Here is a 15498-nt window from a genome sequence, read left to right as displayed (position 1 = left end):
GTGTACGAACCCGTATAATTCACTGCAAGGTGAAAACATACGTGACATGCACTCATACACACGCACATTCATGGTTTATCTGCGAATGCTATATTCATAAATATACTAAATCTCTTTAATTCAATAGTACCCCAAATTGATAATATACACAGAGAGGCTATAATTGAAATGATAGATTCCAAGATGGCATATAGGACTAGCATGACTTCCTAAGGGGCACACCTCCGGAAAAAAAATCGTGATATTTCCATGCCACCCATGCACGAATCCTCCGTTTTACTATACAGGCTTGAAATAGTGAATGGGGTATTATATTAATTTTGTCTAATATTCCTCCAATGATAAACATGCATATTGTGTTTAAAGACTAAGAAATAAATCTAAGAAATAAAATATGTTTTCATTCACCATAACATCCAATCCTGGTGGCATTGTATCTTTGACGACGTTCATGGTATATTTATTTCATTTATTTATTCATTTATTTATTTATTCATTTCAACATATTTTGACAAGACAACAAGATCAGCAGGTGAGTGCTGTTTTACATCAAGGTCATGTACAATCCAACTAGATATAAAATCATGTTGCATAAATATAGTTACAAAAAAAACCCACCACAAATAAACGATCAAAATTAAAAGGAGCAAAACATCTAGTTAAAATCCGTAATAACAGGATCAATGTACGATATATAACAAAACAATGTAATGAAAAAGAAATGTTATTAAAACAGCGATTAAAATTTCACTCGCTGTTTTAATTTGATTGTGTAAGATTATGTACAATCAAACCATTGGTGTACAAAATAAGTTTAAAAACTCTTCCAGCAGGAGCTTGAATTCACAAGCCCGCAATCATAAAAAGGCAAAAAAGATGCCTATGTAAAAGTCTACACCCATTACCCATTAAACCCAAACAGTAAAAAGCTTGTATACCCATATATGAACTTGCAAAAGTGTTAACTTTCTTTTCATTTTTTGCTGAGTGTAGATATGCGATGACAGTCTATAAGTAGCCCAAGTGCAGTTTTGTTTAACAGTGGCTTTAGATCCCCTTTCGATCAGTAAAACATGCATGAAGACTGATAAAGGTTGTTGGGAAGAGGGAGGGGTGAGCAATCATTGACCCCCACCAGGTGAATGAAAGTAATGTAATTTACGACATAAACTTTGTGATACTAACTCATGGCGTTCACTAAAAAAAAAATGTTATGGAGCACATAGGATTTAGCATTTAAGGGACCCTGGTGCTCTGGCTGCAGGTCGGAGTCTGTTCTCCTCCTGCAGTGAAACAGTTTTTTTTTCTTTTTGTTACTACACCAATCAGTGTATATACGTGCTGAATACATGGATGGGATGTAAAAAGTTCTAAATTATTGCATTCCTACGCATAAAAAGTCCAAAACTCAAGTGAATCTTTATCAATCAAAAATCCCCGTTTAAAATGAAGAGTAAGATTCTCAAGAAATGCCAACTCTCGCTAAAAAAACCACCCCAAAACAAAAAACACATCCAGGGTAAATGAGACAAAGTTTTAACTAATTCCTTGTCTGTTTTTCTTCATCATTTCTGTTCTCATGTTACTTTGGTGACGTTTTCGCTTACTGTTCAACCAAAGATTTTCGTCGGCAACAATGATCGTGACGGCGAGATGGTAAACGACATCAACCCGCCACTCATGGCTCGATTTGTCCGTATCCATCCCCTAACATGGCACAACGCTATCAGTTTGCGATGGGAGTTGAGTGGGCGTGGACCTTTCATTGGAATGAGTACTACTAGTATGTTGTCTTTTCCATTACCTTCGTTATTCTTTATTCATGTAGGCATCATGTTTACAGGACAGTGAGTTGGCTCAGGTAGCGCGTCCTGCCTCCAGATCCAAAGGACCCGGGTTCGATTCCCGAGTCTCACTGAGCAATGTTGTGTGTAATCATATCGTCCCCTCTAGTAAGAGGCAAAACACTCTGTCCCTCGGATAGGACATAAAATGGAGGTCCCGTGTGTGAGAGAGTCACACCTCATGCACGTTTTCAAATGATGATCAAATCTATGTTTTCACACACTTCTTCTTATTTAGGGGTAATGCTTATTAATTTTGTCCGTTTGCAGCAAATGCATATCAACAAACTTCAATACCAAATGCAAGTTTGTTAATTCTAAGTAGGCCTATTTAGCATTGAAGTAAAGCAGTTTACCTGGGACAGAATGCGTACAACAGTACAAAAGAATTGCGTGTAACGCTGTAGATGTAACGAGGCAAAAATAATGTTACACAGAATTTAATCCTTAAATCTTTCTTGTAAAGTAAATAAAAAGTCTTGTCATGTCCCTGTAAACGTATTTAAGAAGGCGCATACGCATTATTGTACAGTGAGTATAAAAAAAGTTATCCAACTTTGGAATGCTACTACTTCAGCTATTTGTCAGTTATGAAGAGCGCAATGTGGGTTGTGAGGAAAGGAGAACTCTTCCTCTTTCCATTGATACCTGATTATATTGACATAATAGTATGTCATGCATAACTGAACTCATAAACTTTAAAGATAGCCATGACAAATTACACTTTTTCTCAGTTTGAGTGCCACATGAAGGCACAATGAATGTCTCACTGAATCGATGAAATCTGTCAATGAAAGTGGCCAAAGAGGACAGCTTGTAGAAGCAGGTTTGTTTTGGGGGTTTGTGTTTAGGGTTTCTTTAACATTTTATGGTCCATAACCTTTAACATGGCCATCTGTCCGATAACTTTGTTACTCCCACAAAGGCAAACCCACATGGTCCATTTTTCTCTGTTCATATTCAACACAGCTTGCTGCAACAAACCATGTCTTGAATATGAAAAGAGAAAAATGGATAATGGGTTAGCATTGTGGCAGTAAGCAAGCTATCGACAGCCATAAAGGGTTAAGAAACTCTAAATACAAACCTGCAGGTCATGCAGGCTGGCCTCTCAGTCTGACCACTTTCATTGACAGATCTCATTCATTCAGTGAGGCATTCATTGTTCCTTCACGATAACACTCAAACTTGTGCAATTTGTCATTGTTGTCTTTAAAGTTCATGTGCTCAGTCATGCATGATGTTTGTCAACATTACAGGTATCAATGGAAAGAGGAAGAATACCTCTTCCCGCGCAATCAACATTACGCTCTCCGTAGCTGACAATCATGAAACAGTAGCCCTACAAAATAATTTGATTGCTTTTTTATATACACACTGTATATCTTGATTTTACGAGATCTGAATTGACGTATTGGGGACGTTCGTCACAATATCTTGTGATAAAAGTGAATGAGCATTTTCTTCTTAAGATTATGCATTCATGTTGTTTCGAACCTGCTGACGGCTTTTCACCTGAATGACATACCTATACACAGCCCATTTAAAGAATCATCCCGTATGGTGTACCATTAGAGGAAATGAAAAGAAAATACATGCATTTCATCACTGTTTTGGTCGTGTACTTGCAGCAATGAAGCAAAAGGTGAGCTTATCAGCTCGACGCATTGTCGGCTCGGTGTTCAGCGCCTCCTCTCAATGGAATGCGAGGTACTCGGCCAGTAAGGCTCATGCAAGCTCCCGAAGAAGCGGGGGCTGGATCGCCAAGACGAATGATATGAACCAGTGGCTCCAAATCAAATTGCCGCAGATGTACACAATAACTGGAGTGATCACCCAGGGTCAAAGCCGCTTCTGCCAGTGGGTCGAGGCCTTCAAGGTGATGTACGGAAATGACGGCAAGAACTGGAAAACGATCACTCAGACGGGGAGCTCGAATCCAGAGGTAGGAGTTATTTTCAACTTGGGTTCAAAGAGAGGGGAAAATTCGTCACAGTCTGTTTGCAATTGACTTTATTCATTTCAAAGAAAAAATTCCACCCCAAAAATAAATAAACCTCGAAAGAAAGAGAAAAACATTCCCTACAGAACGATTAAAAAATGACAAAAATCGGATATGAAATGAGGAAGTGATGACCGTGGATTGTTAGCAGTGTCACTACGTGTAGCTTTTCTCTGTAAGTCTGCGGAACCCACATCATTTTTGCTATATCAGTGTGGACATCACAAGTGTATCCTCCCATACTATCAGCGTTGGCTCGCTCAAAAGTACTGTTAGTACCAGGAAACTTGGGCATGTCACTGTTTTGTAAGTGCAAACAGCACATCTTCACTTTAATGGAAAAAAAAAAACCTCTTGACGGACAGTCGAGATGACTAGAGATTGCAGCTATCAGTTAACCTGAAAAGAGGTGAATGAAATAGTTTTATCTGGTATACTTCATCTTATCGGCAGTCTTTTAATGTTCTTTCTGTAAAGTATAATAAGACTTGGTGAATAATCTTTAAACCGAGATGAAGCTGTCTAGAAAATGTCTAAAATAATTCTTTGCTCCTAATTCTTTTATTGTTGAAAACTGTTTGAACTTTGACATCTATCCCTCACAAACATGTTGTGTGTGTGTGTTTTTTTTTTTAAATCTACAGAACGAACTCTCCTTCAAGGTAAAAAGAAAAAAAGAACCCACATATTACCGTCTACCTGTTTCATGAAGACTTTTAATCATGCATAATAACCTTAAATGTTCAACTCCCTTGGAATTACAGATATTCATTGCCAACGACGATCGGCGCACGAAGAAAACAAATATGTTTGTCCCACCAATCACTGCCTCATACGTGCGCATTGTCCCTACTGACTGGGCTGGTCACGTCAGCATGCGCGCGGAACTTCTAGGGTCTCCCCTAGCCCCGGGTAAGTCCCCTAAGTTGTATTTATAGCTTTGTGTTTGCGCATTTTACCCATTGCTGCAAAGAAAATTCACCTGTGTATTTTTCGGTCTCTTTCACTCTCCCTCGTGGGTTGAAATTACTAGGTAAGACTTTATGAGTTTCATTAAATTTGTTGAAGTTTTCGAAGTTGACATTTCGCTTTTTCTTACGACTGTAATCTTAACTGACTGCGTCAACACTGCTGTATATAATGTATCGGCACCGGTCACATATGGGCGAAGACCGATAACCAACCGTTTTTATACCTCGGATACCACTGGTCGGATGTTGGTATAGTCAAAAGTGGTGGCTAGTGGTTTTCAGTGCAATCTTAAAAACTTTATATCGGTATATTGAAGGCTTTTGGTCATTAGTTGACTTTAAAAATGGTGAGTATAAACCTGTCGCTGACTAAAGTCGCCGAATGGTTGCCAAGCCTTTACGGTCAGGGCCCTGTTGCATAAAACCCTTACCGCTGGACTTACCGCTCCTTTCTAGCGGTAAGTCTTCAAATTTGCGGTAAATTTTATAATCCTTGATGCTGATTGGCTGTGACGCCTAATTTTGACGGTAGTTACCATTGAAATTCAACGGTAAGTTTTATGCAACGGGCCACTGGTCTTCAGTTACTGCTAGCTTTTGACGAGTAGATGAAAAGAATTATAACATAGTGAAGCCAATGGTCATTAATCACTGATTAACCGACCGCCGATCAGAATAACACAACCATTATTTCTAGTATGGTATTGTAAATAGTATCTGGACCCCATGGAAGACCGGCTTAACGTAGCTGAATATGGGTTATCCATCTCAGATGGAAATGGACAAACAAACAGACAAGCAATCCAGATGCCAAAACAGAATTGATGTTTTGTGAATTTCATTATTATCAGTTCTCCCTTTCCTAATCAAGCCAAACAATCCACACCTAACCTCAAACTGCCAAACTTGTCTTTGACAAAGATCTTCAAATTTCGTAAAGAGAGGTTGATAAGAATTATGATGTTTACACACTCTTCAATGCCAAATGACAGCATGGGCTCTCAGAGCCATGGGGGTCGCTCTCAAAAGATTGCGCTATACTAGTACCTCCCCATATTGCGAGAGAACAGGTACCAGTGCATTGAAGCATATAGGCCACATACCTACAATCAAGGAGGCTCATGCAGTACGTACATCATGTATATAATATGCAGTATAGAGAATACATATACATATATATATATACATATATATATAATTATGTATTTATATAATTCCTTCAAATGCATGTCGAATTTATACTTTTTGTACATTCTGTTGAAAGAAGTGAAAATAAAACCTTTGAATTGAATTGAATCCTGGTAATGGAACGAACGATTCTGAATGGGGGAACATCAGTTAGAAGATGGGCATGACAGGTCATCAAACATCAAACAAGCATTATTTAAGGGGATATAAATCAATATAAGGATTTCACTTCCCTGGATGTTGATGATATATTTTGCTAATCACCACCCTAAAATGTTGATAAAGAAGGAAAAGTCTCCCCTTGTTCGACTTTACAGCTCTCTCATGAAATTCATAATCCCAAAACAGCATCCTCTTTGCGATTTGGACTGACCCACTTCTTTCCCGTGCTTCTACTTTTTTTTTCTGTAAGCGAAGAGATAGTGTAGTAGTTTTTTTCGCTTCCTGTAATACGTAACAACGTATCGTTGGTTTTTTTAGGGTTGTTTTTGTAGGAATAGCGGAACTATGCTGACTTCTTTCCTTATCAACCGCTTATGGAGCACAGGTGCATCAGTCATACGTGTCTGATACCTGTGGTCAGGTGCATCAGTCATGTGTCTGATACCTGTGGTCAGGTGCATCAGTCATGTGTCTGATACCTGTGGTCAGGTGCATCAGTCATGTGTCTGATACCTGTGGTCAGGTGCATCAGTCATGTGTCTGATACCTGTGGTCAGGTGCATCAGTCATGTGTCTGATACCTGTGGTCAGGTGCATCAGTCATGTGTCTGATACCTGTGGTCATCTATGATGTGAGTACGAACGTCAGCAATCAATCACTAGTGGTCTTCATTATCATATGTAGGCGAAAACTTCCAAAATATTTGAAAAACTTTCGGATAGCAGTCGTCAATTTATCATCAGCTTTTCAGCTCACACTGTATGATGAGCTGTATGTCTCAAGTGGTACATTGCGATTGTTCATTTTTTTTCCGGCGTCCGTTGTGCGTAAACTATTTTCTCTTTTTCGTTACAACTTCATCTTTCTGAAAACTAATAGACGGATTTTAACCAAATTTGGCAGGAATGATCAATGGGGGAAGGGACCACAATATGTGGAAATTTTGGCGGTGCCCCAGGGGTTCCACGGTACCAAGGGACGGTGGCCAGCCTTTGCGTACGTGTGATGTTTGTTTTTTTCGTGCAGCTTATATTACAAACCTTGCACAGCAGATTACCGAAAGGATTCCATTACATTTGCTCCTAAGACAATTGCTACCATGAAATATCTGCGCGCAAAGCCTAACATAAATTCTACCCACAAACATAACCCTAACACTCATCCTAATCCTCACATCTAAACTAAACCTCAAACCCGATCACAACCCTAACAAAAAAGTCCTGTGGTACTCCCTGTGGTACTTGTCGGTACCACACAATGTACCACACACTTGTAATGTTACCACAGGAACTGTGTGGTACTGTACCACAGGCTTGTAGGGTACTCCCTGTAGTACTTGTCAGTACCACACAATGTACCACATAAATAAATGTTACCACAGGAACTGTGTGGTACTGTTTTACAGGCTCATGTGGTAATCCCTGTGGTACTGGTTGGTACCACACAATGTACCACACAAATATATGTTAACACAGAAACTGTGTGGTACTGTGTCACAGGCTCGTGTGGTACTCTGGGATGTACCACAGGGCAGTACCACAGGAAAGTACCACAGGAAAGTACCACAGGACAGTATACACACAAATTGTCCTGTGGTATTTTGGGGCGTATACCACAGGACAGTACCACATGAATTGTCCTGTGGTATTTTGGGACGTACCACAGGAGAGTACAACAGGAAAGTACCACAGGATAGTTCCACAGGACAGTACCACACGACTTGTTCTGTGGTATTTTGGGACGTACCACAGGACACTACCATAGGGCAGTACCACAGGACAGTATCACAGGATAGTACCACAGGACAGTACCACAGGAATTGTCCTGTGGTATTTTGGGACGTACCACAGGACAGTACCACAGGACAGTACCACAGGACAGTACCACAGGAAAGTACCACAGGATAGTACCACAGGACAGTACCACACGACTTGTCCTGTGGTATTTTGGGAAGTACCACAGGGTAGTACCACAGGACAGTACCACAGGAAAGTACCACAGGATAGTACCACAGGACAGTACCACACGACTTGTCCTGTGGTATTTTGGGACGTACCACAGGACAGTACCACACGAATTGTCCTGTGGTATTTTGGGACGTACCACAGGACAGTACCACAGGGCAGTACCACAGGATAGTACCACAGGACAGTACCACACGACTTGTCCTGTGGTATTTTGGGACGTACCACAGGACAGTACCACAAAACTTGTCCTGTGGTATTTTGGGACATACCACAGGACAGTACCACAGGACAGTACCACAGGAATTGTCCTGTGGTATTTTGGGACGTACCACAGGGCAGTACCACAGGACAGTACCACAGGATAGTACCACAGGACAGTACCACAGGGCAGTACCACAGGATAGTACCACAGGACAGTACCACACGACTTGTCCTGTGGTATTTTGGGACGTACCACAGGGCAGTACCACAGGACAGAACCACAGGACAGTACCACACGACTTGTCCTGTGGTATTTTGGGACATACCACAGGACAGTACCATAGGAATTGTCCTGTGGTATTTTGGGACGTACCACAGGGCAGTACCACAGGACAGTACCACAGGATAGTACCACAGGACAGTACCACACGACTTGTCCTGTGGTATTTTGGGACGTACCACAGGACAGTACTACAGTACTACAGGGCAGTACCACAGGACAGTACCACAGGAAAGTACCACAGGATAGTACCACAGGACTACTGTCCTGTGGTATTTTGTCCTTGTCCTGTGGTATTTTGGGACATACCACAGGACAGTACCACAGGAATTGTCCTGTGGTATTTTGGGACGTACCACAGGGCAGTACCACAGGACAGTACCACAGGATAGTACCACAGGACAGTACACACGACTTGTCCTGTGGTATTTTGGGACGTACCACAGGACAGTACCACATGACAGTACCACAGGAAAGTACCACAGGATAGTACCACAGGACTACTGTCCTGTGGTATTTTGTCCTTGTCCTGTGGTATTTTGGGACGTACCACAGGACAGTACCACACGAATTGTCCTGTGGAATTTTGGGACGTACCACAGGACAGTACGACAGGAATTCCTGTGGTAATTTTCAATATATACCACAGGAGAGTACCACCTAACCCTAAGCCCTAAGTCCTTGGAGAAAATAAAACCTGAACAATATTATCGCAGGAGCAAATGTCGTGACACCATAGAAAGAAGACCGACAATGTAAAGTGGCTTGTGTACCTCACGACGCTTTGTTTTCATTTTTCTTGATAGGTCTGCCTCCAAATGTGCCTGCCTCGAATCTGTACAACATCGTGCCACTTGGCATGGACAGTGGAGTCATTCCAAACTCACGCCTATCGGCATCCACACAGTATAACCGATATCACGGCCCCACCCGCGGTCGTCTCCACACGGTAAAACATGGAGCCTACAGAGGAGGGTGGTGCGCCCGTGTCAACGATGTACATCAGTACATTCAGGTATGGCGGCAAGGGTCTGGCAAGAGTCTTGCACACAGGTTATTACCTCCGCCAAGGGAGGAGGTTATGTATTCGTTACCGTTGGTTTGTTCGTTAGTTTGTCCATGTGCAAAATAATTCAACTACTTAAGTAGTTACGGATTGGGATGAAACTTGCAGGAAAGGTTGAGAATGACACAAGTAACAAACGATTAACTTTTGGTAGTGATCCGATAATTTTGGGGGAATTTATAAAGGATTTTTGGTATTTTGGCAGGTAGGGTCAATGAACTTGGGAGTTCAGGCTTCGCGTGTTTGAGGTTTGCATGCGCGCACCAAAGTGCGTGCTTTATATAGTTTCTGCTAGGGCGAGGCGCGCCGTGCAGCTGAGGGTTTATGACGTAACAAAGGCTTCTGTATTGGGTAGATGAAAAGAATTATAACATAAAGTGAAGCCAATGGTTATTAATCACTGATTAACCGACCGCCGATCAGAATAACACAACCACTATTTCTAGTATGGTATTGTATAATTATGGCGTCTGGACCCCATGGAAGACCGGCTTAACGTAGCTGAATATGGGTTATCCAGCCATCTTCTCAGATGGAAATGGACAAACGAACAAACAAGCAATCCAGATGCCCAAACAGAATTGATGTTTTGTGAATTTCATTATTATCAGTTCTCCCTTTCCTAATCAAGCCAAACAATCCACACCTAACCTCAAACTGCCAAACTTGTCTTTGACAAAGATCTTCAAATTTCGTAAAGAGAGGTTGATAAGAATTATGATTTTTACACACTCTTCCATGCCAAATGACAGCATGGGCTCTCAGAGCCACGGGGTCGCTCTCAAATGCCTGGAAACTTGTGGTCGGTATTTCTCATGATTATCGATATCGCTAAACGATAATTAAGTGGCGGCCGCCAGTTAGCTCCACTGAAATTGTTATCCTTGCGTGGCACGAAACGGATTGGGATGAAACTTGCAGGAAAGGTTGAGAATGACACAAGTAACAAACGATTAACTTTTTGTAGTAATCCGAGATTTTTTTTTGGGAATTTATACCAGAGTGCGTGCTCTAGTTGCTGGTGGGGCGAGGCGCGCCATGCATGCATCTCAGGGTTTATGACGTAACAAAGGCTTCTATATTGGGAAATCGGGCGACTTATGATAGCACACAATGCTATCTGCGCTCTCAGAGTGCTTTTCTAGTTAATTAGTTAGTTCGTTCATTTGTCCGTGTGCAAAATAACTCAAAAAGTAGTTAACGGATTGGGACGAAACTTGCTGGAAAGATTGAGAATGACACAAGCAACAACCGATTAACTTTTGGTGGTGATCCGAGAATTTTTAAGGAATTTATGAAGGATTTTTTTGATATTTTGGCAGGTAGGGTCAATGAACTTGGGAGTTCAGGCTGCGCGTATTTGAGGTTTGCACGCGCGCACTAAAGTGCGTGCTCTAGTTTCTGCTAGGTGCGCCGTGCAGCTGAGGGTTTATGACGTAACAAAGGCTTCTATAATGGGAAATCGGGCGACTTATGATAGCACACAATGCTATATGTACGTATGGGTGGAAATCAATGATACCTCTATGGAAAAAAAAAAACAAGATCCAGTGGTTGAAAACGTAACAAAGGCTTCTATATTTAGAAATCGGGCGACTTTCAGCACACAATGCTTACGTACGGATGGAAATCACTGATATCTCTATGGAAGAACAAGATCAGTGGTGGAAATGAGCTGCATTCTTGGCGGAGGTCTGCGCTCTCAGAGTGCTTTTCTAGTTGTGTCTGAAATACTCCTAAGTTAGGCAAAGACGGGTTTATATTGAATCTCAAACGTATCATACAGTGGGAAGGGAAGACAGGCGAGAACTTGCATTAGTGCCGAGTTTAAGGCCGTGTCACCTTGCTCTACATGCTCTACATGCTCTAAGAATAAGTGCACTCACGACGGCGCCAGGGCACTTTCTTGTACTTAGGTGCTTAAAAAGACATCTTACTTCTGTTTTACTTTATGTCCGTTGCTGCCGAGAGGTCCCTTACTATTTTTACTCATTCCATTATTCATTATTATTATTATTATTATTATTATTATTATTTTATTATCATTATCATTTTATTTTAATTTCATTTTATTATTATTATTTTAGCTAAGACAAACGCGATGTTTTTAAAAAAAAATGCTTACTTCATTTGGTGGAGCAGTCAAACTTCTTCATCCTTTCCGGCGCCCATACAACAAAATGGAAGGATTGAAATAGCTTCACCATTCAAAAATCACATTCTTTCCTCCCCCTTCTCTCACGTTCTTCTCATAACCGTTGTCACCATGGCAACAGGGCAACGACCGATCATTTGCAAACATGAACATTTCGGCTGAGGTAGCCATGCCACGATTGCAAGCTTCAATATTCGGTATATGGCTGTTTTGCTTTTAAAATTTGATGAATTCACCATCATGATGTTTCCATTTCAAATATGAATGATTTTTGTTTTGACACTTTCATGTGTGTTATACAAGCTTGACTTTTTTGAGAAAGAGTTTTTGTTTTAGTTTACCTATCTTATCTGATCTGTTCTCTGTGATTTGATATAGTTTCGATCCTTTGACTTAAATAGATGTCTTGCAAATTAGACATTACCATAGACGCCAGGGCTGTTTAGCGTTGCATTATGTAAGTGTTTGCAGACTCTTTTGTCACAACTACAGAAGTTACATTTTCATATACGACAGCCGCGTCTCGAAATCAAACAATAGGGAGCTTTAGATTTTAGACGCGCGGACGTTCAGAGGGAAAAAAAAACATGTTCTGAGCGTCGCCTGAGTTTTTCACTACGCGTACTGGGCTATTTTTACGTCCGCACAGTTTGCAACGTAGAGAACTACTTCATGCACTGATCATGGGGGCGCGATTTCATTTTTTTATACGTTGCGTCCCAGCGTAATCTAAAGCTACTTTTCAGCACGACGCAGGGGAGGGGAGAACGTTCAGTCCACTCGTCGTCTCAAACGTCCGCGCATCAAAATCTAAAGCTCCCTAATAATGGTTAAGCATGAAAACGGATATGAACAGACGGTCAAAAAAGTCGTGGTTGCATTTGTTGAATATTCATAGGTGGATCTCCAGTACCCCTACATCATACACGCTGTGGCAACCCAAGGACGTCAAGACTACGCCAAGTGGGTGACTGCGTATAAGGTTGCTTGCAGCTTGGACGGGAAAACATTCCAAGTTGTACAGACGGTCTGCCAAAATGCTGGTCACGACAAGGTAAATGTCACTTCAAGTTTAAACAAGTGTATGTCAAACCTTAGCCTTAACAGTAGTTCATCACGAAATACTCGTAGTGTTTATCTGGGTCTCATGTTTGAACGAGTAATTTGAGAAACTTCATGCCGTCAATCCCCACTTCCACGAAGCTGATGGGGTGCTATACCTCGCTAAAGATTTTTCGTTTGGGAGTTGGGAGTCGAAGTATTTGTCCATTGCAAATTAACTTTCTGCTCAGGCGTGACAAACCTGGAGGCCAAGCCAGGGTTTAATGACTCCAGCAGCTGTCGTATTACGTAAGAGCATGATAAGGATATCTGCCTGTGGCAGACCATTCAAAGTAAACTCAATTTTCTCTATGCTTTCTAAAGTTTTCAATTTTATATTCTATTCAGAAATTCTATGGTCATCCATTTTACATTTCGAACGAAAAAAATTGACCCGTAAATAACGAAAATACAGGAATAAGAAGGAGCTACACAGCCCATGCCAAAACCAAAACAATCTCCTCCTCTCGCGGTGCCCCCCCCCCCCCCCCCCCCCCCCCCTGTGGCGCTGTGGCGATGACTGATGCTTAGATTAGGCCAGGGTCAAGAAACAGGTGTTTTATATCTTTGGTTTTTAAGTCATTGATTGCCAAGATATACACTGGCATTATTTACGGGGGTGTAGCCTCTTCAAACGAGAGATTTGCGTCATGGTCAGAAAACAACAACACTATTTGCTTTGTAGACTGCAATCCGAAGAAGTGAAATAGACACTAGACTGAATTACGTTCACGTATATAATAGCAGTGAATGGTAATGTCAGTACAGTTGTAGATGAGAGATTATATCCCACATAAGTATGTTTGACCAATGGGATTACTTGATTTGGAACACGTGACCGAGAGATGTTTTTCTCCCAACACCAATACTGTGGTATTATCACATGTGTTATATACTTTTTCGTTAGAACTTTTTAATCATACCTGACATTTCAATCAACTAACTTCTAGTGGCACACTTCCGTGCACATCCTATACACAGACACACACACAGACACACAAACACACACACACACCAAAAGAATACCAATACGTCAACATCGCTTGTTATCGTTTTAGCTCTAACGTTAGCCTCATTCATTTGACTGTTGCCTATCGCATTACCTCCTGTGTTGTGATATTCAGTATCATAAAATGATATCTTCGTGGATGATGGAATACATTCTTATCAAATCTCAAGTTTGTAAAGCGATGAAGGATATAAAGCAAATAATCATCTCCGATTCCTCGGCAATGGATACAATCTAATAGCCCTTGCAGTCGATGATTATTTTGTGCCAAGTGCCAAGTCTATGGGAGTGAAACGAGTTAGGGGGGGGGGGGGGGGGAGAGGGGTCATACCATTGCACACAGGTTTTTTTTTTTTTTTTGTCCATTTTATAGAATTGAAATACCACGATCTGGTGTTCACTCTTAATGGAATATTTGCATAATGATAATAAAAAAGTTAAATGTGAAAATTTGAATGGCTTTAATCGCAATCTGTCACCTCTTGTGTCTTCTTTGTGTACTGTAAAGTCTGTGTAGATGAAAAATGGAGAGCACTAGTAAATAGGAGTGATGATCGATAGATACCATGTCGATACTACGCGTGTTCTCACACTAGGTTAACGAGAAATTCAATTAGCAGACAAAAGAAAAACGGCAAACATTAAACTAGATTCTTTAATTGTTGTGCAATCTTCTCATTTACTGATCAAATCATTTGAAAATCCAATATCTGAGTCTACAAAGGAGGGAGAATGAAAATTTTGGGGAGACAACTGCCCTTACTTTACAGTATGATATACCATAATTTACTATCTGTCTAATCTGCCTCCCGTCCCAGATCTTCAAAGCCAATTCGGATCAAAACACTGTGGTGACAAACCGGCTCTTCTATCCACAAACATGCCGATACGTGCGAATCATGCCAACCTCGTGGAATCGCGGTATTTGTATGCGCCTGGAGCTCTATGGGGAAGGCCCCGTATCAGGTATGAAAAAGTAAAACATAAAACTGATGATATGATAGACGTCTCAAAGGGAATGGTTGTGTAGTTCGGATCTTTGGTTTAGATTTCCTTCTCTTGGTTACGGCAAATTTTACCGACGTTATTATTTTCCTGTTTTATCTCGAGGAATATTGACTCAGTATACCAGGGTCATACACGTAACATGAAATATTCTAATGATAAGTATTTCCAAGCAGTAAGTTTCGTATTTCTAATTCCTTTTGTGTCTTTCCATATTGTATTCAAACGGGAACATACCATTTTCACTTGTAATCTGAAATTGAATCGTTCCACGAATCATAATGGCATTTGTATAATCAATTCTGGGGCTTCCTAGTTCCTAGAGATGTACATGATGTAAGCATAGTGAGCTTTAGATCTGCGACGCGTAACACTATCAGGTGACGCCCCCTCCAGGGTTGGACAATGAAAGCAATTGTCTCGGGCATGTACAAAACATCATTTTCCCCTTGTTTTTTTGCTTGCTTTTGTTCGTTTGCCCTAAAGTCTCTCGACTCGCCGATCTGAACTTGTATATTGCTCTCACATATTCTTTTCACAGGATAA

The 15498-nt window shown here is 41.0% G+C and overlaps 1 protein-coding gene across 1 annotated transcript; it reads left to right on the top strand.

Annotated features, from left to right (window-relative positions):
* Positions 1–3477: 3477 nt before the first annotated feature.
* LOC139736623 (EGF-like repeat and discoidin I-like domain-containing protein 3) lies at positions 3478–15498 on the top strand. Its single transcript, XM_071647371.1, has 6 exons — positions 3478–3789; positions 4611–4758; positions 9423–9631; positions 12736–12891; positions 14766–14913; positions 15494–15498. Exons 1-6 carry the CDS (start codon positions 3478–3480, stop codon positions 15496–15498), a joined length of 978 nt encoding a protein of 325 aa, XP_071503472.1.

Source organism: Diadema antillarum, unplaced genomic scaffold (genome assembly GCF_040938485.1).
Source record: "Diadema antillarum isolate AM-2024a unplaced genomic scaffold, OU_Dant_1.0 seq00000659_RagTag, whole genome shotgun sequence".
Taxonomy (NCBI): domain Eukaryota; kingdom Metazoa; phylum Echinodermata; class Echinoidea; order Diadematoida; family Diadematidae; genus Diadema; species Diadema antillarum.
Note: the sequence above shows the minus strand (reverse complement) of the source record. Positions and strands in the feature narration are given on the sequence as shown.

Excerpts from the sequence above, each read along its gene's own strand:
- LOC139736623 (XM_071647371.1), top strand. The coding sequence starts at position 3,478 with ATGAAGCAAAAGGTGAGCTTATCAGCTCGACGCATTGTCGGCTCGGTG. Across the intron at positions 3,790-4,610 it reads CGGGGAGCTCGAATCCAGAG|ATATTCATTGCCAACGACGA; the intron begins GTAGGAGTTATT and ends TTGGAATTACAG. Across the intron at positions 9,632-12,735 it reads ATGTACATCAGTACATTCAG|GTGGATCTCCAGTACCCCTA; the intron begins GTATGGCGGCAA and ends GAATATTCATAG.